Raw genomic sequence first — 25,392 nt, 5'->3', positions numbered from 1 at the left:
AAAAACACAAGAGCTGTTAGAAGTGTTTTTGTTAATTTAAATGTGTCAATAAACAAGTTCACAGATGTACCAGCAGGTATTACCTAGTCATAAATGGATTTTTCTTTTAATTGACCTTAATAGATTTAAGTTTTCAAAATGAAACTCCCCTGTAAATGTTCTTACTTACTGCTATTGTGAGATCTAGACTTTAAAAATTAAAAACCAACCTTTTAGGCTTTTACAGGATCAATGCTAACTGAAAATTTAAAAAAAAAAGCAGATTAAAAGCATAATATTCTTTATCTATCCCCTGCAGATCACAGAATAGCAATTTATTTTTTCTAGTTACCAGTTGCCATGTAAAATTAAAACTCAGCTTCTATAAAGATCTAAACTTGTGCTTCTAGCAGCACAATGCAGCTACATTAATTGTACCATATTAAATTACAAATTTGTTCAGGTTTGAGCACAGGTTATGTTGCCTGCACTGCCCTGCCCTGTGCAAAACAATGAAGAGACTACTAGTTAATGCTGCACAAGCTGGAAAGAGAAAACTTATACACATGTGCTGAAGCTCTATTTTAGTTAAGATCTAATTCTAGTACCACTCAAGGCTCATGTAGAAGCAGAGAGTAGATCTTCCAAAAGATTATTGAAAAGCAGCAAGCACAGCCTGAGGTACTGATACAGTCAGAGTTCTTCCTCCCTGTGCTCTGGTCTAATGTTTGTGCTGTAAATGAGAATTCCCATAGGGCAGCATTCTCCAGGTATCTTTAAAAAATAAAATTAAAAAATCATTTGTATACAAAAGGTTTCATTGTCTGATCTTGGGATCTGCAGAAATGCTGCATTTTGGTAGTCACTTCTGCCTTGCACCTGGTAAGGGTCATAAATGTGTGTGTGAGAGATTATCCTTAAAAGGACCTTGAAGACACAAGGTTATTTGGGCTCACCCATCCTTGAAAGGATTTTTAAGTTCTTTGGTTACATGTTAAGTAGCCTGGAACACTTGACCTGCAAGCTGTGTATTGCAACTGCTGCATCAGACTCTTTCCTGAGTAATCAGCCATGTAATTAGTAGCCAGCTAAAAAGGCCTGGGACATAAGCCCAGTTTCTGGCAACTGATCATCCATGCCATAAAGGGTTAATGCAATCTGACAGCTTAAGCCTGGGCAGCAGTTTAACATTGGGGCATGGTTTAGAAGTTAAGGTGAGGGAGAGCTTGGCTGTGGAATGCAAGCTGTGCTCTCCGTATTTGGCTTGCAGCTGGAGAACAGCCCATGATCTGTCCCACCTGCTGTATGGCTGTGGCCATTGTGTCTGTGCTGTGCTCTCCTCTCCTGGGAAACATGCCCAGAGCTGGAGAAGAATATTCTGTGACCCAGTGACATGCTGTCTGCCTTCAGAGATGGGCTTAATGCAGTAAGTAACTTACATGGGGTTAAGTACCTCCCAAAGATCTCTTTCCTTTAGCTGGCTTTTACAAGGGTGCCAAGTACTGGAATCCTTATGGCTGCTAGGCAGTACAGGGATATGTGGATAAGTGTCTGGGGCAAAGGAAGGGCTAAATACAGCAGTAAGTTTTCTATTGACACTTTCATTTGTGGCTTTCTTCAGTGAGTTGCAGCTTTAGCACTTGGCTACCTCGCACTGCGCAAGTGGACAGGACAGCACCACTGTCCTGAGATGACTTGGAGATATTTTGAAGGTGGATGCTGATAAGGAATGCTCCCTGCAGTTCTCTTGCATGAGTCCTTCTCATATGGCAGAATGCACTAGGACATGAAGGAAACTTCTTTCTTCAACCTTTCCATGCCAATTTGAGGAAAATAGGTAGTATATGTGCTAACTCTCCTGTCAGTTCTTTGCTGAATATCTTGTCTCCTCTTTCCATGGAGCTTTGCCAGGCACTGACCTAATGGTAACATTCCTCTAAGAGCTTTAAAGCATCAGATGCTTAGATAACAGGAATGGAAAAGGCAGCAGTTGTGTCCTAACTCTCACCCTTGTACCCACAGCAATAGTAAAGCAGTACTTTTTGGTCAGGATGGGAAGCCTTTTTCCATAGTTTCCTCACCCTTGATAAAACTGGGAGATATTTGTATAGGAAGATTGTGATTTGTAGGTCTATAGTGGAAAGAGCAGTATGTGACTAGAGGGAATCTGAAGGAACATTTACATATATACTTTTCCAGGAAGTGGAAAGGATTTGGGAAGAAAGGAACAGATTAGTGATTGCATGTTCTGTCTGCTGCAATGACAAAGTATTTCAATTGTTTGACTGAAGAGCAGAGACCAATATTCAGTTTCCAGTAGTGGATATTAGCTAATGAAAAAATACAAAGATAGGGCAGGCATAGATCCGATAGTACTTTCTGGTATGCCCCCTCAGTTTATGCAATTCCTCCACTAATTTCAGTTGCAAAATTTAAATTGGGGTGATATCTCTATCTCTGCATTTAGCAATTTTAGATGGGTTTCTTGCATGAATTAGTTATTTTAGGGGTTAATGGAAATACCTACATCTTCATGTGCCAATGCATTTCCCAGTTTTAGCTGCAAGTGTGTAAAAGTACAGGTTTTTTCTTGGCTATCTTCCTGCTTGATTTAATGTTTCCTAGTTCTGCTGGAAGAATGAGTGAGCAGTTATTCCCTAGTTTTCCCCATGCCACTTCTGACTTGTAGGCCTGCATCAGGTTTCCTCATCTGTCTCCTCTGTACTGAAGATATAGGTTCTGAGTAACTTAGCACTGCTTTCTTCCCAGTAAGCATGTGGCATTTGTAGTTCTTTGTTGCAAGGCTGGACCTATTTTCCGAGTGAAATTAGTTTGGGATGGCTTTCAGTTGGCATTCCCACAATACATGTGAAAGTGACTTCACTGTCTTCTGAGCATGCAAAAATAGAGTGCTCTCCTCCTCCAGTCCTCTTTCAATACTTGCACATTAGCCTACAGCATACTGCAAATACATTGAATTCTACAGTGATTGCTCTGAACCCTCGGCTGGTAAACAACTGTTAAAATCTTCTAACTTAAGCTGGAAAAAAACTAAAGGTGTTAACAAAATGTGAACTAAACTACCTTCTGCTGCTTCTCTTGCTCCTCTTTCTTACAAAGTCAGATCTGGAGTGTTTTGTTTGGGGGTGGATGTACCTGTGTGTTTGTAGATGATGTTGACTGGGAAGAGACAAAAACAGTGATTGATACTGGAAAAAAAGATTTAAAACATAGATACTTTACATAAATGAGCAGTTTGATTCCCTTCCTTTCACTGACTGTGTGTCACTATAGCACAGACATAAAACAAAAGTGAGAGAAAAATGTAACACCTTCACCCTATACACAAAATTCAACAGCAAAAGAATTTCTGGGAGAGCCTCATTCTTCCTCACTGCCAGGCTTGTCCTCTGCCTGCAACTATCTGGGCAAATATTTACCAGAATGCAGATGATTTCAGCCTCAAAAGCCTTGACATGCTTTGTGTGAAGTAGGATCAGACTCCTCTTCCCTCTTGCAGAGCTAGAAGAATTAAAAATTAGTTAAAATTTAGTTACTTTGAGTTTTTTATTTTGGGTGAAATAAACATCAATTCATGAATAGTACTGGATTGGATTTGTAAAGATCCAGGGTAAAGAACTGTATCACAGAATCTGTCTGTGTGCTCCAGCAAGGCCACCTACAGCTAGTTGCTCGTGTCCAGACAGGTTTTGAACGTCTTGGAGGATGGAGAGTGTACAACCTCCCTGGACAGCTGATGCCAGTGTCTGGTCACTGTCACAGTGAAAAAGTGTTTCCTGATGTTCAGTTTGTGCTGTTTGCCTCTGGGGCTGTGAATCATACTGGATTTGCAAATGCCTTATTCCTTTGTTGGTTTTTTTTTTTTTCCTGACTAAGTTAGAAGTGGAGTGTTTGAAGAATTAGCAGGGTCAAAGTTAGAACTTCAGAAATGGTTTAACTATAAGGGGGATTAATCTTGGTTTTAAGAAGTGCTATTCTGCCTAGATTTGAACAAGTTTGAATATGCACAAAAGACATAACTGGAAAGAATGCTAAAAGACAATATTACCATTAGTTATGTTAGTAAAGTTTCTTTGCTGAAATCATGACAATTTTAGATGGTAATCTACTTTTTATAGAATGGAAGGACTCTCAAATCTGCACATTAAAGAATGAGACAGTCATATATGAAAAGTATTTTTTCTGAAGAAAGTTTCATATATGTGATTCATCTCCTTTTCATTAATTTCACTTGCATTTTTCTCTTAATAGACACAGGCCTTGCATTTTATAATGCAGCCTATCTTCTAGACAGAGAATTTGATGATAGAATGAAGAAATTACACAAACTTTTAATTTAAAAGCAGGTATTTCCCCAAATAGCTTTATTGTACCACAGTCCTTGCAGGGCATATAGACCAATAGCCAGCTATGCACTGCATTTAATAAAATGCAGAGAACAATCCTTTCCTGAAGTTAAATATCTTTATAATCTATAGATATATTAATAACTTGGCAACGTTACCAACCAGGCTAAGGACAGGGAATGGCTTGGAAAGCACCCTGCTGAGAAACCCCAAGAGTGGCTCATTAATTCCAGGATTCTGCTGTGGCAGACACAGCACAAGGGGCTTGTCTCGTTATTACGAGTGGTGACATTTGCTACATGACCAGAGAGATCCACCCCTCCAGGGCTGGTGTGTTTTGAAGCTCAAGTACAGTGAGTTATACAGATAAACCTAAATTTCCAATGAGTACACACTTTGGAAAGGTGAGGCATCATAGAAACTGAAGGTAAGATTCCCATTAGAGTTTCCTAGATTTTTGTTCTTTGTTTAGGATATGATTGCTTAACTGTATATAAGTAACTCCAAAGGAAAAAAAAAATCTTAATATAGTGGTCAAATTAAACTTATTTTTTGCTGTTTTATCTGTGGTACTCTGTAGTTGGTCTTGTTGTAATCACTGGTTTTACCATGGTTGTGCTGGGAGGCACAAAAGTCCAGCTGTGGTTTCAGTGTGGTTCTGCAATGGTTATTACTGGAACAGAAGCAGACAGAGTTTTCATATACCAGGAAAATTTAGGAATCAACACAATTTTATTATGGTGAGAAGCTGTCAAACTTCATGTGCAGAGAAGCTCCTTGTGTAAATCTAAGTCACCAGGTAAGTACCTGCAAATATTCTTGGCAAAAGTGTTTTCTCAATCAATGATTTACATTATTAAAAAGAAAAACCCTTGCTGGATTCATGGATCTTTTCACAGAATTGCAGAATATTGAGTTGGAAGGGACCAGTAAGGAAGATTGAGTCCACCTCTTCAGTGAACAGCCCATGCAGGGATTAAGCCCAAGACTTTGGTCTCATTAGCGTGCTGCTCTACCACAGTTGAGCTAATTGGCAGGGTTTTCCTGGGCATGGCACTTTTGGCTTTGATATTTGGAACCATATTTGGAGGAGCTGTGTGTCAGACTCTGTGCTTCATGCTTTCCATGTAAAATTTCAAAGGATCAAATAACTGGAACTCTGACTGTGGGTCAGCTGTGATTTTAAGCAAGGGTGCAAATCTGTTCACTACATTAATCCCAGCCTTTTTATTGTTTTTGCTACCATTTTATGAAGGAAAAAGTTAAATGCATTAAAAAGTTTTACTCTAAAAATGGACCTGAAAGCAGGAGTCACTTTCTCAGGAATTTGCCACCTACAGTTAGTCAGATTGACTGGCTGAAAATTACAATGAAACACAAGAAGTTCCACCTCAACATGAAGAATTTCTTTACGCTGAGGGTGGCTGAGCACTGGAACAAGCTGCCCAGGGAGGTTGTGGATCTCCCTCTCTGGAGAATTTCAAACCCACCTGGATATGTTCCTGTATCACCTGCTCTAGGTGACCCAGCTCCTGGCAGGGGACATGTTTTGGTGCAAATACTCCAAAACCAGAAAAATTGGAAATGTGGAAAAATGCTCCCCGGGCTTGTTTTTGAGAAGATTACTTTCACTGCCCAACTATGTCCTTGGAAAAAGTTATTAATTTTTGAACAGAAAAAATAACATGTATTTTTATAAAGGATATGTTTAAAAATATTACTCAGGTTTGCACACACAAAAAAAGTTAGCTTTTGTTTTACTAATCTTTATTTTCAGGAAGTTGAATTTTTTTAAAGTCGGGGAAAATTCAGAGTAAAAATTACCTTTTATCAAATGTTTGAATTAGCTGGACTATTTGATAGTGTACATCTACCTTGTATTTGTTGCTATTTCAGACAAATCTTTGGAGTGATCCAGCTTTTTATGAAGTCTTACTGCATCGAATACTTGGAGGTCTTTTTTTTCCTTGTATCACCGAATACCAGTTGTATGTCTCACATACTTACACGCCAGCATGTGAGCATTTGTTGACACTGAACTAGCCCTGTAATTGTCTGTGCTCGCTCAACTGCACAGGTTCGAGTGTTTTTGAAGTACTGGAGAAATGCTGGAAGTATTCGGCCGGGCTCAGGGGCAGCAGGCGCTGCTCAACTTGTGGCTGAGCTGCCTCTGGGGAAGTGAGTAATACTGTATGTGCCTTCCTGCCTCCGTTTTGCTCTTTATCTGGACACACAAGTCTGGCAGAGATCAGGCTGCTCTCCAAGTTTCTCGTGCGGGGTGTGCAAGCGCGATGTGCTCAGAACCGGGATTCCGAAGTGTTCGCTGCAGCGAGGCGCCGGCCGGTGACAGCGCCGCGCGGGCAGCCCCGCATTCCACCGGGGCCATCCGGAGAAAGTTAAACAGCGCCGAGCTGCAGGCGCGGCTGCGGGGCAAGGGCCCCGCTCCTGGGCCGTGCTGCGGAATTCCGGCGCTGGAGCGGCGCGCAGCCCCAGTCCGCGCCGCTTTCAGCGCTTTCCCCGCCGACCCCCGCCCCGGGCCCCGTCCGCCGCTCCGCGCAGAGCTGAAGGAAGCTCCGTCTCCCGGCCCAGCTCTGCCCCGCCGGCGGTTCTGGGGGGCGGGCGGTGCGAGGGGCCGGTGCTGCTGCGCCCCTCAGGGCAGGGGAGGGGCGCCTCCCGTCTCCAGTGCGGGAGCGCCGAGCGCCGCCGGGCTCGCCTGGCCGGCAGCCACACAAAGCGTGGCTCTCCCCTCCCTTTGTCTGCGTGGCTTTGTCTCCTCCGTCCCCTCCCCGCCGCGGGCCGGGACTTTCCCCCCAGCCCCCCCCCCCGCCTGCGGCCGCCGCCGTTCTTCCCCCCCCCCCCCCCCCGCCTTTTTGTGCCACCTGCGCGCCGTGGGAACGGCCGCTCGCCCAATCCCGGTCCGGCCACGGCAGCTCCGCCGGCGCCGAGCCCGCACAGGTGCAGGCGGGCGGCGCCGGGGAGCGCGCGGTCCGCGCACGGGGCTCGTCCCGCCGGCGGCTCCCGAGGGCAGCGCTTCCCGCGGGAGGCGGGCGGCGAGGGAGAGGGCGAGCGGGGAGCGCGGGGCGGGAGCGGCGCGCGCCGCTCCGCATGGAGGGCGGGGAGCGCGCGCGCGGGGCGAGCGGAGGGGAGCGCGGGCGCGCGCGCGCGGGCGGGGCTCGGCGGCATAACCCTTGCGGAGCTGCCTGGGAGACCCCGGGTTTTGGGGCTGCGCCAGCGCGCGCGGCGGCGCCTCCTCCTCCTCCTCTTCTCTTCCCTCTCCCCCCGCGCCGCTCCGCTCCCGCCCGCCCTCCGCCCGCCCCCCCCGCGCGGAGTGGAAGGGGCCGGGGCTGGTGCCAGCAGCAGCAGCAGCAGCAGCGGCGTGAGCGCTCGAGCGGCCGCCATTTTACGCCAGCTCCAGCAGCAGCACTGCCCGGACACACCGCCGCGGGAGCGCGGAACGGGGGCAGCGCCTCAGCACGCCGAGCCGCGACCCGCGCCCCGAGAGACCCTTCGCACACGGCGGTTCTCCCCGCGCAGGCACACGCAGGTCAGGGCGGCCGGGCGCCGGCGGGGTGGAAGCGGGCCGGGTGGCAGAGCGCGCTGAGGCGGCGGAGGGCGGGAGGCGCACGCTGGGGCCCTGCAGCGCCGTGGGGCCGGTGCGCCGCGCGATGGGTGGCGGAGCTGCCGGCGCTGCCTTCGTGGCCGCCGCTGTCGGGCGGGCGGGGGGCGGCCGGGCCGGTGCGCGGCCCCGGCGTGGCGGCGGCGGCCGGGGCACCACCCGAGCCGGGCCGGCGCGGGGCGCGTGGCTCCCGCCTTATTGTCCCGCCGGCCTCGCCGCTCCATTCATTGCCCGTGAGGGGCAGAGGGCGAACCGCGGCCTCGGTGCCCGGCGTGTGCGCGGGGAGCGGGGCCGCACGGGTTTGGCGTGGCTTCGGTCACGTCGGGAGGCGGTGGGCGATGGGCAGCGGCGTTTCCTGGCTGCGAGACGGGGCCTTGCATTGTTCCGGACGGGAGTGCGGCCGGGAGGCGGCGGCGGGGCCGGGAGGCACCGCGAGCTCCCGGCCGGGTGGTGAAATCGGGCCCGGGGTGTTGCAACCCGCTCTCCGGGGGGAATAGGGTGAGAGGTGGGGAATGGCCGGGGCTCGGGGCGGGGGGGAGCCGCTCCTCCCGCGGGAGTGTGGCGGCGAGGGGGGGAAGTCGGTCACTGGAGGAAGTTGTAGGACATCTGAACGCGCGGAGCACGTGTTTCCATCGGGCTCATGGCCGCCGCCGCCGTGGGTGGGTGCGGGCTGGGAAGAGCGCTTTGTTCCTCTCGCTTGCCCGGCCGGCACCGAAGTGGAGGCGGGAAGGGATCCCGGCCGCGCCCGGGGCCTGGAGAGGCGGCGTGCGCCGAGGGGCAGCGAGTTTGCAGCGGGCGGTGGAGGCGGCAGCGAGTGTCAGTGACGGTATCGCGGGGCATGTGGCAGGTTTGCTTGTCCTGCCACCCCCGCCGTTGCCTTTTTGCTCCATTTCTAACTTGTTCAGAGCGTCTTAGGGAGTGTGTTAGAGAGAGGGGAGGTGAGTCAGTGTCTGTCTGGGTTGTGTAAAACCTGCAGTGAAAGCTACCCCACCCCCCCCCAGGCAGTGGTGTTAGGGCTTTCCTTTGTATTAGTGCTTCTTTTGAGGAATTTCCTGCGCCTTGCAAAATTAAAAAAAAAAAAAAAAAAAAAGTATCGGGGCGGTGACCTGCTATTTTTTATATTTTTTTCCAATTACTTTCAAAGAATAGGGTAGTCTGTTGCATGTATTGTCACTTGAATTGTTCTGCCTAAAGATATATTTAGCTTAATTTTGATGCTTATTGCATTTGAACAGATATCTGGAAACATGGCTACTGAACATGTTAATGGGAATGGTACTGAAGAGCCTATGGATACTTCTGCTGCAGTTACCCATTCTGAGCATTTCCAGACATTGCTTGATGCTGGTTTACCACAGAAAGTTGCTGAAAAACTAGATGAAATTTACGTTGCAGGTAAGACCTAAGACTTGCAAAACTACACATGCAATACTTCATTGGATTCTGCTGTCTTTGGGCTAAAATGGCAACTTTTTGTGGTTTCCAAAAGTATGGGAACTGCAGTCTTACCAAATCTGGATGTTTTCGATTCAGTACTTCAATTTAGTGTAGTATTCTTCAGAGGAAAGTCCCAGGCTACTTGGGCAGAGGGGTAGGAACAAGTATGCAGAGCAACAGCTGGAATAGGCAACAGATGATTTTTAGGAGGAGTAGGCAATGTGGTCTTTGTGCATTTTTTGTGGTAATTGTAGGTAACTGTAAGAAACAAGCCTTGGTATGCATCTTCTTGTGTAAGTGATACTTCCTGACATGGTCTTTGGGCTCATAGGTGCAGAAGTTATGGTGTTGGTTTTTTCAGATGTGGTAATAGCTAGCATTTTTTAAGCTTGATTTTTGGATTGTGGTGGTCATTTTTAGTGCTGCAGTTTATTTGTATTTATAGTCTTCTAGAAGTGTACCAAGGTACCATTGCTAGAAAAACTTAAGTCAGGCTTTGGTAGGTTTTGATAGACTCCTCTGAATTCAGCTTCAGGATATTGAAATTAAACTTCTCCCAATTAACATCTGGGTTTTGCTGAAGTCAAATGAACACATAAATGTAGCAACTTTTACTCAGAATCTTATCTTTTTTTGGCTTTAATTAAAGGATTATGTACCCTTAAATATTTAACTTCAAAGTAATTACATGGTTTTTTTAAGCATAGTAATTTACTTTAGTTAGTAATTGATTTAGAGGTCACTGAAATGTGTTAGGGGTGCTGCATGAGGTTTTACAAAGATTACTGGCCAAATATAATTAGTAATTTTGTTTTTTTTTTATTCTCTAGGGCTAGTTGCACATAGTGATCTAGATGAAAGAGCTATTGAAGCTTTAAAGGAATTCAATGAAGAAGGTGCACTGGCAGTGCTTCAACAGTTTAAAGACAGTGATCTCTCACATGTTCAGGTAACGTTAAGCAATTTACCATATAATTGTTGAGGGATAAACTGTTAGTTGTCTGGGCAGAGGTCTGAGCCTCTTCAGTGATCCATGTGTGATATGTGAAGTGAACCCTGTATTAGTTCAAGGTAAAATGAGATTCCAGCTTGTCATGTTTTCAGAACTGAAGATTGTATCTTTTGCAGAACAAAAGTGCCTTTTTATGTGGAGTCATGAAGACATATAGGCAGAGAGAAAAACAGGGGACCAAGGTGGCAGATTCTAGCAAAGGACCAGATGAGGCAAAAATTAAGGTATGTTGGTAAAAATAAAAGTTATGAGGTCTGCCTGTTGTTTGTTTTTCTGAGTTATTGCAGTAGTTATGTTGGTTGTTTAGGGACTCTGCTTTTCTTAGGTTATTAGAGGTTGTTTGTCATATTTGTGATTGTTGAAAACTATCACTTGCAATTTTGTCTTGCACTGCTTCCTTTTCAGGTAGAAAGTTTAATATATTATTTGCTGGAGCTGGACATGCAGAAGCGAGAAGGATTTCACAGTTTGCTCTATGTCTTACTGAGACAGTCTATTTCACAGTAAAAAGTTTGTGCATAGTTGTTGGCATAGTTACTCAAAATGCATAAGTTCAGCTACTGCTGATTGTATTTTGTGTTCTGTTTTTTTTGTTGTTGTTTCCTCTCCGCCCTCTTAGTTCAGATTTAGAACTGCTCCACAATAGGGAGGAGTTACCACGTGTCTGAAAAAACAGATTGTAATGGATTTAGGATTTAGCCCACTTCTTATGACATAATCACTGTGCCCCAAACTGTCTTAATAAGGGGTAAATTATTTTTTTTATTGTGTCTGCTGCTAGCAAAAGACTCCTTTCTCAAGAGTTAGACATAGAATGATGTATTTTAAAATACTGTGATTAGCAACTTTACCAAAGCTTAAGGGAAGGAAAACCATCTAAGCATGTTTAGGTGATATAATAAAAAAAAACTCCAGAGAATCTTTATTCTTTGATACTTCATGTATATAGTATAAAATGATCATTACAAATAACTGTGTACCCTGTAAAATTAGAAAATCTTTTTTCTCTTGACTTTGAAGCTGGGGTGCTGTTAATTATAAATAAAAAAAAAAACAAAACTGGTACAGTTCTTGTCACTGCCACATAAAACAAGAATATTATGAGCACTTGGTTAATAACTTCAAGTAGTATAGCTTTTACTGCTGATGGCTATGGCATTTAAAATATCTGCAATTTTGTAGTTGTAAAATTGCTAACTCTTGACTATAGTGGGTCTTGTTTAATGTGCAGTTTCTTTGGGTGTAGAGTTGATTTGTGTTTGTAGAAAATTATCAAGAAAGAGTTAATTTCAGAGGAGTTTCTAATGTATTGGCATGCTGAATATCAGCTAACTTTTTAAGTTGGTAGTATGTAACTATATTTCTCTCTATAACTGCATGCAGTAGTTCTAGTGAGGGTTAGTCATCCTGGGATCCTGTATGAGCCCACAAGGAATTTGAAGGGGGGGGATGATAAAAGAAAGGAAGTAGTATTACCACTTTGGTAGTTGGGTACCTGTAGCAGTCTGTACAGTGTTCCAGGGGTGTAAGCACTTAAACATGTGTTCTTTAACTTCACACTTATGAGTAATCTCATTAAGTGCAGGGAACTTTTGTGCATAAACATCTGCAGGATTGGACTTGCCAAAACAAGAAGTGGCTCAGACTAAGATCTTCCTAATTAAAGGGAAGCTCACTATTATATTACTTGTCTTTTTTTTTTTTTTTTTTTTTTTTTTTTAATGAAAATTAAGGAATTGGGAATACTGGATGTGAATTTTTAGTTTTCTAGCAGTGTTTATTTATCTAATAATTCTGTTAATTGTTTTGCAAGTTTCTTGTTCAAGTACAAGCAGTAGATTTGTTTGTGGGACCTTCAAAGCAATACAGTTTAAAAGGAATTAGAAGCATGTCTGTCTGTGAATGAAGTACAGCTAAACTTGCTTAGTTTGTATGGGATTTTAAAATTTTAAGTTTCTTACTCAAAGGCACTGTTGGAGAGAACTGGCTACACTCTTGATGTGACTACTGGACAGAGGAAGTACGGTGGACCTCCTCCAGAGTCTGTGTATTCAGGACAGCAACCTTCTGTTGGTACAGAGGTGAGAAGATGATGTTCATGTGCAGCTGTAGACTTGCTTATTGGAAATACTTTTTATGAACAGTGCTTTGTATGTGTGTTGTAGATATTTGTGGGCAAGATTCCGAGAGACTTGTTTGAAGATGAACTTGTCCCATTATTTGAGAAAGCTGGACCTATATGGGATCTCCGCTTAATGATGGATCCACTAACTGGTCTAAACAGAGGATATGCTTTTGTCACTTTTTGTACTAAAGAAGCAGCTCAGGAAGCTGTTAAACTGGTAAGTTTTCTTGGATTTTTTTCTTTGATAAAGTACACTCTTGCTTAGAAGCAGTTGTCTTCCTGGTCATAGTGCTTAAATGCTTAAGGTGAAACTGTCATTCTTAGATTACTTCATAAATGTCCGCTAGGTGTTAAATTTATTTCCTCATTGCATGTAAATATTTGCTGACTGCATTAGGGACAGGGAAAAAAAAAAAAAAAAACGCTGATAGACTGCTGTTTAGTCCAGTTAGGTGAGACTTTATTATTAACCAAAGTTGTGTTAGCAGTAGTGACTTCTGAGCTGTCTGCATCTGTGTGAGTTCTGGAGAGCAGTGGTGTTTGAGTTGTTGTGGCACAAGGGCAGTGTTGGTCTGGGTATCTGTGACTCCTGATGTGTTTCTGTACCAGCAGGGGGCCTGTGCTGGAAAAGTGCTTCAAAGTCACAGAATTTTATAAGATACTTCAGGTGGGGAAAAAATGTCTTTTGAGCACTGAAGGTCAGTTCTGTTTGCTGCAGCTGACAGGATAACATCATAAATCCTGCCAGTCTAAGGAGCATTCCCTCTGTTTTACGCAGAGGCACGAAATAGTTTGTGGTATACGCCTAATAAGCTTTTCAGGTTTTGTGCATGAAGTACCAATCATTAAAACAGAGAGAGGGGAGAAACACTACCCTGATCCTTGCACAGCACCTTTATTTTCCTGGCTAGGTTAAATTTGAATTTTTTGAGCTGGTTACTGTGACACTGATATGGCCAAGATTAGTGTGTGGTATGACTTGGTGGGTATACTGATACTGTATTCCTATAGTAGGGGTAACATACCTTGTTTTGTAATGAAGTATAACTTAAACTAAAGTACCTTATTGGCATATAAGTCAATTGGTGGAGACAAGTCAAGCTGATAATGGGAATGTGTTCTGAGAAAGTGCACAAAAGTGTCTGCAAAAGTGGGATTACAAAACCAATCTGGTGTATACTGATTAGCTTTTTAAATTAGAACAGTTGGTTGTTCCAGTGTGCAGTCAGATATACTGGGGATAACGGTGTGTTCTCTTTGTGCTTTCATTGTCAACCTAGCTGTTCAGAGAGTGTGTGAGCTCCTAAGAGTTAACTCCTAAAACTTAGCAAAACAGTGTATCAAATCAGATAAGTTCTCAGAGGCACTTAATAAATAAAAAAAAAAAGCCAATTTTTCTTCATTTAACTGTATTTTGCTTAAAGTCAGCATGCTCTGGAAAGTCATTTGAATCATGTTTCCAGAAAAGTAACACCAGATCCTAGCCTGAGCTACTTGGTGTCCCTTTATGTCTGGTCTTTGATATGCAGGAAAAAAAAGCACACTGTGTCCTGCTTGTCAGTTGGGATAGCTACTGAGGGTAATAGCTGAGAAGTCTTGCAATTGATGGAGCAGTCTTTCAACCTTTATGCTAAACTCTTAGAAAGCAGATTTAGTCTTAAATTGGATTCTGTGGTATATGTCAGGTTTTTTTGGAGTGATTCCAACCATAGCTGACTGGCTAGTTTGGTGTATAATTTTCCCAAATTAATTAGAAATGGTTTGCAGGAGTATTAGCAAACTGTGCCTGTTGAGCTCAGTTGAAAATTGTAGGTCTATAACTTGTATTAGTTACACATGCATGGGAGATAGTGCTGAAAGACCTCTTCAAAACACAGAACCTATTATTTTAACAGGTAGTGTTCTTTTTGATACTGCCTTTAATCTTCTCATGTGTATACAACTTACTTCCCAGCTTTCTGGACTCCTTGGGATAATGGTTCTTCTGTTATTTCCCATCTTTTTCCAAGAAGTTTGTTTTTGTGTTGATTTTTTTTTTTCTTTTTTTTCTTTTTTATTCAGGGCAATATAGAAAAAATTATATTAAAAGTCCCTGCATTGCCTATAGGCTTTTAAGTAATAAAATACAGTGGTTTTTTTTATCCATACCCAAACTGCAGTAGAGTATGAACTCACCTGTCTTCAGGCTCTTGGAGTTGGTGTAACATATTTTGCATACAATTCGTGTTTGTGTGACTGGTGTACGTATCTTCCACAGACTGTAAGTCAACTTTATGTAAAACTGAGCTAAAATTTCTAGATATACTTCATGCTGACTTACTTTATTCATTAACAAGAAGTCTCACAGTTTAAAAGGTTGCAGTCTTGATTTTGTTTATGCATATGCATTTTTAAGCCACTTATAATTAATTGCTCTTCATATCTGTAATTCTTCTCAGTATCAGACCATAGTATCACTCCGTTTTTGTCTTAAGCACAACCAGAACTATTTTAAACACAATTTAGGGAATTCTCTCCTTTTTATATGACCAGTATATAATTCAGTGTGGTTAACTGTTTGCCAGTTAAGTTAAAATGGCATCTCAGATGTTCACACAAGCATTCACTGTCAAAGTATGATTTTTTTTTTTTAATCTCAGTCAGTTTTTCCCGTTAACATCTTTATACTGTTTAAGAATTACAACTCCACTTGTGCTCTTCTGTACACATGTTCAATTCTCCTTCCTATTTCATAAGAGGTTGCTAGAGTGAAGTTTTTCAGAAGATTTCTGTGTGAATAAGGTCACTGTATATATCTACGGAATAAAATCTTGAGGTAAAGCTTATAGGAAAACATATTGAGAACTATTAAAACATTCTGTTTATTTTTGCTAGAACAGGTTTAAGCTTGATCAGAGTGGGGGTACAGGTGAGTTAAGCAGTTTGCCAACTATGCATAGAGTTACAACTTGCCATTTGCTCCTAATGAACTAAAATAGGGTAGAGAAAATTTAAGTCGGTAAAGTGACAAGACAGAACTTTTGCATATTTTGACTTGTTAGTAAGTTCTTTCATAAGTCAGTAAGAAAAAACCCAAACTATTACATTGTCTAGAGGGTGGCAATCTCTGCTACTGACTTCAGACACAGATTCCATGGTGACAGGAGGGGGAAGCAGTATGCTGACATAGCTACTTTGGTAGCCTGACTGTTTTGGCACTTTACCCAGATCATGATCTGAGCCTTTTTATGTCTAATCTGAGTTTGCAGATGGTATGCAAACTATTTACCTAAAAATCACCAACTCAATGGTCAAGAACACCTAACTGAAGACTGTTTTTTCTGTGTAAAGACAAACACTCAGTGAAAAATACCAGTTAATACATTGTAGGTTGAAAAAAACTTCTAGAAACTATGAGTGGAACTGCAATATGATAGAAAATAATAATTTTGTTTTGTTAGTTTTACTTTGATACAACATACTGACTTATATGAGAGACTCTTTCAGGATTAGATGTGTAGCCAAACTTTGGTGGTAGACTTCAGCAAGAATAGTTGGATAATGTTTTCTATTATCCATATAGAATAGAGTATTTCGTTTGGAAGAGACCTGCAACAATCATCTGGTCTTATCTGCCTGACCATTTCATGGCTGACCAAAATTATTGCTCTCATCCTGATCATCAAGGGCATTGTCCAGATGCCTGTCTTAGATGGTGACAGCTTTGGGGCATTGATCATTTCTCTAGGAAGCCTGTTCCAGTGTTTGAGTACCCTCTCAGTATAAAAGTTTCCTAATGTAAGGAAATGTTTCTTAGTGTACAATTCAGTTAGTAAAGAATCACTTTCACAAATCAATAAACTGTCAGCTTCTTTAAAGGTACTTCTTTAGAAGACTTCATTTTTTAGCTACTGTAATGTATCTCTTTGTTAATATGTATGCTTATTAGGGATGATAATATATATACATAGTCTTCCTATGCAGCTAGTGCAGCTCCTACTGCAGTTTCCTCCTTTAAGATCAATTATGCCACATTGGAAACAGATATGAAGATAGAAGTCCTTTGTTGTCTCCTACTGTGTTTTAAGACATAATTAGTTGTGAAGATGTTACTTGAGGTCCTTTTCACATGTATGATTCTCCGTTTTGCTCACTTCTGGTGCAGTTACCTAGCTTAGAAAATTTTCAGTGGTAGAGTTTTTGTTTGCCCAAGATGAATATAAATAAACATCTTCCCCCAGATTTTATTGCACAAAAAGCACGATGAGATGGAGGATAACTAGCTTATATAGTAAGATTTACCATTGAGCACAAAATAAGTCACAGAATAAATAGCTAGATGGAATTTTTAAAATCTGTCCCGCTACTTAGCAATAAGATGTTGACCACAAAATAAATTTTCTTAGCTAAAGAACTATCTGTTGCAGGGCTTCCAGTTCAAAGTGGGTTGATGTACCAGCAGTTGTCCTTCCTGCTGCTTATTTTGATGATGCATGTCTGTGTCTGCACTTCAGTGAAAGGCATTTTTTGGTAATTTCTCAACAGATGTCTACAGTAATACTTTTTTTTTTTTCCCTTTAAACTGCTGACTTGTTCAGGGTATCTTCCAGATGTTATGGATGAAGTCTTTTAACAGAAGTCTTAGAATTTCAAGTAATTAGAAAGTTGGTTTTGCTGTTTACTGTCTTTACACATGTAATGTTTATGCTTTGGAAAGTATTTGCCAATTGCTTTTTAACATTTTGTGGAGAAGACCTGGTCACGACTCTCTTTCTTTTGTTAACTGTGGAACTTCAGAAGGGAATCTGACTTTATTTGTGACTTATGTCTTGTATTATACACAAATCAAGAATTTTATAGCTACAACCTATAGAGGACCTTGCATTTTTTTTCCTGTGTGGTTGTGAAGGGATAATCCTTGTTCTTGATGACTTGCATGGTTCTGTATGAAAAAGTGTCTAAAGAAAAAGTCTTGAGAGACTTGAGCAAGGAGGGAAGAATAATTGTTGGCTGAAATTGTGAAACTACCTTAGAAAACATGGATATACTTCAGAGTAGTTGAATATGCATTGTAAAAATGCATTAAGCTGCAAAAATTTAATATGTTGATCAATTCTGGGTTTTCAAAAGTTAAATATTTCGTATGCTGGTTTTGAAGGAGAATGAAAATTATTTGTAACTGATGATTGTCCAATAACTTTTTTCTTGCAGTACAACAACCACGAAATTCGTTCTGGAAAACACATTGGTGTATGCATTTCTGTTGCCAATAATAGGCTTTTTGTTGGCTCTATTCCTAAGAGTAAAACCAAGGAGCAAATTGTTGAAGAATTCAGCAAAGTAACAGGTGAGTTAGTAACTAGGTTTTGTGGAGCTGGGAAGTGTCAGATGTGTTCAGTGATGTGCTTTCTCTTGGCTTATAGTTGAATGATGATGGAACCAAACTGAGACCACTCAGCATTTTTCTCAACATTGTGTTGGGGTTTGTTTGAGTTTTTTTAAAACTTTTGTTTTGCTGAGGGCTGACATATTTGTAGTTAGACTAGATGGGTGGTTCTAAGTTCTACCTGTAGAGTAAGTGTTATGTTTAAAAAACGTGTTCAAAGAAATCTGAATTAAAAGTTTAATAATTTCAATAGTAATTGATGTTTTAAAACTTCTCAAGGCAAAACTGAAGCAAGCTGAAGAATGTAACTGGTTCTGTGCTTTATAATTCTTAAATGTTAAGGATCTCTTTTTGATAACATTTGAACCTGCAAAGGTACTATTTGATGACTTTGTTATTGAATTATAGACTTCAGGTTCTTTGGGGCAATAAACTTTTTAGGTATTGAAATCATGCAGCTTTTATCTCACATTGTTTAGACATTATGGACAAAACACACAGTGCTAAGTGTTGCAACTTCGGGGTTTAAGAAATCTCCTCCATTCAGTTAGAGAAAGGGTATTCTTCCATAGCTACAGAGAGAAACCTCACTTCATAATGCAAATCAATAGAGTGAAAGCATAAATAAATATTTTATTTCATTTCAGAGGGTCTTACAGATGTCATATTGTATCATCAGCCTGATGACAAGAAAAAGAACCGGGGTTTCTGCTTTCTTGAATATGAAGATCACAAAACTGCCGCTCAGGCCAGACGTAGGTTAATGAGCGGCAAAGTGAAAGTCTGGGGAAATGTTGTTACAGTGGAATGGGCTGACCCTATAGAAGACCCAGATCCTGAAGTCATGGCAAAGGTAATAAAGCTGTAAGGGGACCATAGGTCATTTAAAGTGCTCTGTTTCAAATTAGGTATTTCCTGGCATTATCCTAAAATTAAATAACATCTTTCAACCTTCGTGACAGAGATGTTGTAGGTGTGATGATAAAAAATGAGTGTACCTCAGAAATTACGTGGATTTAAAAACTCTATGTGGCCTTATATTATTTTGTGTTCCCAATGCTGAATAATGAATGTAATTCTTGCCAAAATGACACATAGGATGATGTAGTTAATTTTTTACCTGGAAGTGATGGTGTGACTCCTAGAGTTAAAACAGTTTTGTACCCTAGTATTCAGAAGGACAGAAATAGAGATAGCATTACAGAATCAGTCTTAATTCTTTTTGAATCCGGAACTGTATCACTTCAGCTTTAGAATGTGTTAGTGTTCGAATGTGACTAAATGTATTTTCAAAGTTGCCATGAGCAGTTACTTCTGAGAAGTTAGGCAATTAGCTTGTATTGGAAACTTGGTAGTTACTCTTAATTTGGGAGAGTTAATTCCTTTTTATACCTAAACTGGCAGTATTTTGGACTTTGAATATTGAGGTGAAGCTGAAGTCTGGACTGTTTAACATTTTGAAGTATGTAGTGGCAGTTGTTTTATATATGTGCGTGGTATCTTGCCAGAAACCAGCTACCTGATTTTTTTTTTTTCCCCCCCGTCAGATATTGCTCGACCCTGTCTTTTTCAGTTGTGTTGTGTAGCTGAGTTATTTAATGGAAACTCCTAGCTAGCCCATATCCTTATCTCTTTCTCTTTGCTTGCTTTTCGTCTGTGCTTTTACTCTCAACTGAGACACGTCACTTGCTGGAGTCCTACTTTGATGGACCTAGTAAGATAGCTTGGCTGGGATCTCCTCTTTGGTGAGCCATGAGGGAAAAGGGTTGGGGTGGGGGCTCATTTTAGGGAAAAAGCTGCTTTTGTAATACAGGTATTACAGAAGCTTTTGGATCGTCTTGTCTGCAGACTTTATTTTTCTTGCCCAGCATGATAGACTGTCAGCAGCAGGGAAAGAGTCTTGCAGGTCAAATTTGTGGAAGGTGGCACTTCCTAAATATGACAGCCTGTATGTTTAGTTTCTTGGCTCAAAAGAGAAGAGTCCTAACCCACCAAACTGTTAGAATAAATAAGCAGTAATTTCTGCTGATATAACAAAATAGATGGAAAGGAAATGATAGGAGACAATAATCAAGCATCTCTCCTAAGTATGTTTATGGGTATGCGGAGTGAAAGGCTGAAGAAATTAAAGCTTGATTGTGGTTTGGCTCATTTATCATAGTTTGTTTTTTTTTTTTTAATGTGTTAATACCTTCTATTGTTTTGTATTTGAAATGGGACATGGAAAGAGAAGAAACATGGAAATAAAGGAAAGAAATGTAGAAAACATGGAGAAAATCACTTACTGCCACGTGCCAAAGATAGGACGTGAAGCTTGGATTGAAGATGTATAGAAAAATGAGGCTCTGTGAATAAGAATACTGAAAAAGTAGAGAACATCTGGCTTGTGTCTGAAGACAAAAACTGAGACGATCATTGGTGTCTGACCTTCCATACTGGCTGTGTCCGTTAGTTTATTCTTGGAACAAGGAAAGTCTCTGCTCCAGTCTTTCTTGGCCACCTGCTGTACCTGTGCAGAAGCTGACTGTATCTGGCCCTTGTCTAAGTGTAATTTTTTTTTCTGTTCTTGCTCTCTTCTAAGAGAAAGAGCAGCAGAGCTGTTGCTGCAGTCAGTAATCTCCTGGATGTGAGCTGCAGGTTGACTGTCATTGCTTCTGGTTGCTGTCAGTCCAGAGCAAAGGGAAAGCTATTGACCCATGTTATCTTGCACATTGATATGGTAGAAAGCTCTGGAGGAAACTGTGACTGGGAGAAGTAGGTTGTTTTTGTCAGAATAATAATCTGGTCATCAGTTTTCTTGAGAAAACTGCTAAAGGACTGCTAGAAGAGCAAGTCCATTAAGAGCAAGCTGTAAGGAAGACAAATTCACATATGTAGGCACAAGGTGAACAGTGTTCTAAGTCTTTCAGAAGCGACATGTCTCTTCATCAATATATGGACACCTACTAATTTAAATTTCTGAAATGTCTACGTGAGTCTTTTTTCCCCTAGTCTTCCTGATAAAATGTTGTGAAGAGTACTGTGAGTAAATACTTATCATTTAAATGGACTGTTACCTTAAATGCAAAGTAACTTGAGCATGATGAGGGGTGAAGCTAGATGGATGTGCTGCAAGCGATTAGTGCTTGTACTAACAGATATAATTAGTTAAGATATTCACTTCTGGTCCAAAGTGGACTTTTCTCCAACTTCTCAAGCAGCTGTGTTGATAGTTTAATTTCTCCTAAGTGTCATTATGTTCCCCATTACACCTGTAGTCTAGCTACATTTATTAATGTTTTACTTGATTTCTTTAGGATGGCTGAGGCTGCAGTGGACGTTCTGGAGTGGCAGGTTAAGCAGCTAAATAAAGTCTTATGCTTGTGGCTGTCTGGCAGATTACAGGACAAGAGACAGGGCTAGTAACCCTTTGGAGAATGTGGCCTGAAGTGTTTGTGCTGTAGTAGGTAAGAGGAGGAAAAGGTGCAGATATCAGAAGTTTTGGAATAGTCTAATCTTAAGCAGCTCTTTAAATATGAGTTCTGCCTTTGAAACAAAATGCTGGTGCTGGATATATGCTTGTTAGTAGTATTTATGGATTCTTGGTGTAATAAAGCTTTAATGAAGAGAGCTTCTGTTTTTTCTCTTCCATCCCTTTTTAGCTGGCTTGAGTGAAGTAAAAATGGGTTCATCTTCTCTGAACCTATGCTTTAACATGCCTAATAGCTTTTACATCATCTTTGATTCGGTTGCACTTCTAATCAGTAACATGAGCAAAGGTGTTCAAACACTTCAGTTGTTAGAGATTAATGGATTTGTTTACAGTGGGAAAAATGAAATTAATTGGTTTTTTATTTCTTTAAAAATACTATATTAGTGCATCTTTTTAAAAGTTGATTATTCTGTCTGGTTTTTAATCATGTCCGTCATAATAGATTTATTACGCTAATTAGGGTTCCTTGTGAGGTTCTAGTTTTCATCCTTTTTCTGAAGAACAAGAATGCAGAACATTTGTTTAAAAGTTAGCGGTTTTCAAAACCATTGATTGCATCACAAAAATTTCCTGTAGTTCATTTCCATGGAATGAGGTTAAGGTAGCAGTAAGGATATTTTACTAAAAATGGTTATTATGTATGGGTTACAATAAATAAAGGTTGCTGTTACCATCAAGACATGTAGGAGAAGCTTAATACATAATGGGAAATAGCGTTCCTTGTGGAGTTGGCTGTCACTTTTGTGATCTCCTGAGAATCAGCAGAGTAACTATTGCCAAAGTCTAGAGTTGATACACTGGGTTAGAATTATGGTCTGTAGTTAGTATCCCTTCTTCCAAATTCTGCATCATAACCTAGTTCATCTAGGAGTGAGACCAATTTAGGGAAATCTGTCCTGGTGGTTTTTTGTTACATAGCAGTTCTTCCAACGGGTGTCTGGGTTTATTGAATTCCTGTATGTGGTAGGAGTAGAGTACAGCTCTGCTTCAGAAATCGAAGCATGCTTTCCTTGGTCTTTTCACACCTTGTGTGATTTGTGTTGACCTTCAGGGTCAGGAGTCAGTGCTGCCATGCACAGTGTTCATGTGATGTCATCAACTAATTTGAAACCAGTAGGAGCAGAGGGGATGTAAGCAGAAGTTGCAGGTCTTGCAGATGATTGGCAGCTACATTGTAGGCAGGTAAGACTGAGCATTCCTTGGCAGTAGGAGGTGTTTAAACTGTCAGGGCATGGTGCCAGCGTGTGGAAGGAGCTCCTCTCAACAAGTTGAAGAGTCTTGTAAATTGTGAGAACACATAGATGACATCATGTAAACATGCTCATGTCCAGTCATTAGTGCAGCCCTGGCATGGTCACAAGAATGAGTCTTTCAATACTGTCAGGTCACTAATAGGTGATTCCTGGTTTCTAGATATGTTGTCTACTATGTTAAGTAAAGATTTGCTTTAAGCCTTTATCAGAGTGCTGTACATTTTCCTTTATCCTATGCATTGGTGATTGCTGAAACTTTATATTGATGATTTAGTCCATTTCAGGCAGTCAACAGTTGGATGATTACCCTCCTTTCTGATTTTAGAAGCTGCGGAGCCGTCTTTGTGTAGCTTAAGAATTGTATTGCCTGCTTTAGCGAGCCAGGGGGAGGGAATAAACTTACAGAGTTGTTTGGGGGTGACTCTTCCTCAAGGGAACAGCACAGTTTGACTTCTGAGAAAGTTGAATGGTGACTGGCCACTGTCAGCCTTAATATCCCCATCTGTCTGCAGTTCTGTCTTTTAGTGCTGGCTTCAGGTCACTGAGTATCCCTCAGTCAAGCATAGTCCTGACATTAGGTGTTTTGTGTAGTTATAGCATGGGAAACACAAGTTAAGCAGCTTGAAAGCTGCAGGCCTGTCACCTCTGACCTAGATATTACAGTGATGACTGTTCTGCAAATAACTGAGCAAAAGCCTGTCTAAACAATTCAATGTTGTGATAAGTAATTTTTCTTTGTGTAACCAATTCTGGTTACTTTCTCTCAAGTTTAGTAGTGTTCTGGGTTGAAGATAACTGCTGCTAAGATCCTTTTAAACACTAACACAAATTGGATTGGCTTTCAGGATACTAATACTTATGTAATCATGTTTGATAACAGATTAAATATTTCTGTCAGGGAATTTTGGTGCAACTCATTCTCTGTGACTATTTAAATTTACATATCCATGTATGTGTATATAAAAGGCTGTACAAAAATGTAATGATGTTTTTTCAGTACTGCCAATAGCAGTAACTTGCAAAACATCATTTTGTGTTTTGAAATTAGATCATACTGCTAAGTCTTTTTGTTTTGTTTTGTTTTTTTATTCCTTAGGTGAAAGTTTTGTTTGTACGCAATCTTGCCAATACTGTAACAGAGGAGATTCTAGAAAAGGCCTTCAGTCAATTTGGAAAGCTAGAGCGAGTGAAGAAGCTAAAAGATTATGCTTTCATTCATTTTGATGAACGGGATGGTGCTGTAAAGGTAAGTCAAGAAGACTAACTCTGTGTGTTGTAGGTAGTGTTGTTAAAAGCTGTGTGCTTCTTATAACTTGAGTAAAAGCTTTGTCTGGAGGAATGGTAGTAACACATTGTCACTGATAACTTTGTCCTCTTTGGGTGTCTCCTAGGATCATGCAATTCTAGCTTGAAAAGTGGATCTTAAATGCACCTATCCTAAGTAATTCTGCAGATGAGCTTTTAAGATAATAATATTGTTACCATTTGAAACTCAAGTGCCAGAAGTTGAATGACTCTTCTAACCAAATTATTGGTAGAAATCTAAAGCAGTTTCTCTAGGGCAAGTGATAAAAAACTTAGGTAATGATTTTAATTGTTTCTCCAGGAATAAACACTTTCTCATTTTTTTCCTTTTTTTCCTTTTTTTTTATTTTTTTTTTTTAATGAGGGCCGCTGGACAGTTTAGTAATTGTCATTCCTTGATTTTGCTAGCCCAGTCTTGATGTCATGTGCTAAGGAAGGGAAAGTGTAATTCTCCGCCTGCCTGTAGTGTATTCATTCTTTTTCTGTTCTGTGGGCGGATGCAGGATAGAGGGGGATTCAGTTTTTCTTACATATTCATATGTCTTAAAGCAGATGCTCAGGAAGATGATGGGAAGAGTCTTAGTAAGATATATCCTGTCAGGACTTAGCTGTGTAGAGTCCCTAAAAGTGGTAGAATCTTTAGAATTCCTCTGCTTAAAATTAACTTGTAGTAATAACTATGGCCCATGGGAGTTGTATATGGCAGGGAGGGTAGGGGAGGAGTTGATGCTTCACTGTTATGCATGTTTTTGAGGAGAGGGTTGTGGGGAGGTGGTGGTATGGATTTGGGGAGGAGTTGGGATTTTTTGTGATTCGTTAGTTGGTTTGTTTTTTTCTTTGTGATCAGAATGACTCTTTAATTTTGGTTTCTGGTTGAAAAAGGAAGTGATACTTATTACAAGTAAAATAAAGGAATAGCAGAATATACTGGGCTCTAGCAGCTTTAGTACTGTTTGCATGAGTGCTGACAGTAGGAATTTATTCATGGATTACAAAATGTGCACTTTCAGAGGACAGTTCTATCAGTTCATTAATTGTAACAGCTTGCAAAGACTGAAGCCTGCTTTCAGTTCAGAGGGGAAGATTTCTAAACGGATACATGAAATCCTGGGTTTGACAGCCAAATTAAGAAGAGATGCATAATGGAACCCATAATACCGTGCTGTCTGTTTAAATTTTTTTAGCTTTGTATTGTTACTTTAGCTCTGGATAACAAATTTTAAAATGTGTACTCTAAAAAGATAGAACAAAATTAATAACTTCAGATATGCTTGGAAGTATATTTAAAGTCTGGTTAATTCCTTCAGGCAATGGAAGAAATGAATGGCAAAGATTTAGAGGGAGAAAACATTGAAATTGTTTTTGCTAAGCCACCAGATCAAAAAAGGAAAGAACGGAAAGCTCAGAGACAAGCGGCTAAAAATCAGATGTAAGTGTAAATGCATGTAGTTATGTTGTATT

The 25,392-nt window shown here is 41.1% G+C and overlaps 1 protein-coding gene across 5 annotated transcripts in view; it reads left to right on the top strand.

The window, feature by feature from the left end:
• The first annotated feature begins 7,501 nt into the window (after positions 1 to 7,501).
• Positions 7,502 to 25,392, top strand: part of SYNCRIP (synaptotagmin binding cytoplasmic RNA interacting protein) — a 26,617-nt gene continuing 8,726 nt past the window's right edge. For 3 of the 5 annotated variants that reach the window (XM_079326995.1, XM_079326993.1, XM_079326992.1), the window contains exons 1-10: positions 7,562 to 7,890; positions 9,198 to 9,357; positions 10,230 to 10,348; positions 10,528 to 10,635; positions 12,379 to 12,492; positions 12,577 to 12,753; positions 17,727 to 17,862; positions 18,549 to 18,754; positions 23,723 to 23,872; positions 25,239 to 25,360. In XM_079326995.1, coding sequence (XP_079183121.1) covers positions 9,210 to 9,357; positions 10,230 to 10,348; positions 10,528 to 10,635; positions 12,379 to 12,492; positions 12,577 to 12,753; positions 17,727 to 17,862; positions 18,549 to 18,754; positions 23,723 to 23,872; positions 25,239 to 25,360 — 1,280 coding nt within the window. In that variant the 5' untranslated portion in view covers positions 7,562 to 7,890; positions 9,198 to 9,209. Of the gene's footprint in view, positions 7,891 to 9,197; positions 9,358 to 10,229; positions 10,349 to 10,527; positions 10,636 to 12,378; positions 12,493 to 12,576; positions 12,754 to 17,726; positions 17,863 to 18,548; positions 18,755 to 23,722; positions 23,873 to 25,238; positions 25,361 to 25,392 lie in introns of all 5 variants that reach the window. The other 2 variants (XM_079326994.1, XM_079326991.1) reach the window with 2 other exon arrangements.

Source organism: Erithacus rubecula (genome assembly GCF_903797595.1).
Source record: "Erithacus rubecula genome assembly, chromosome: 2".
NCBI classification, from domain to species: Eukaryota; Metazoa; Chordata; class Aves; order Passeriformes; family Muscicapidae; genus Erithacus; species Erithacus rubecula.
Note: the sequence above shows the minus strand (reverse complement) of the source record. Positions and strands in the feature narration are given on the sequence as shown.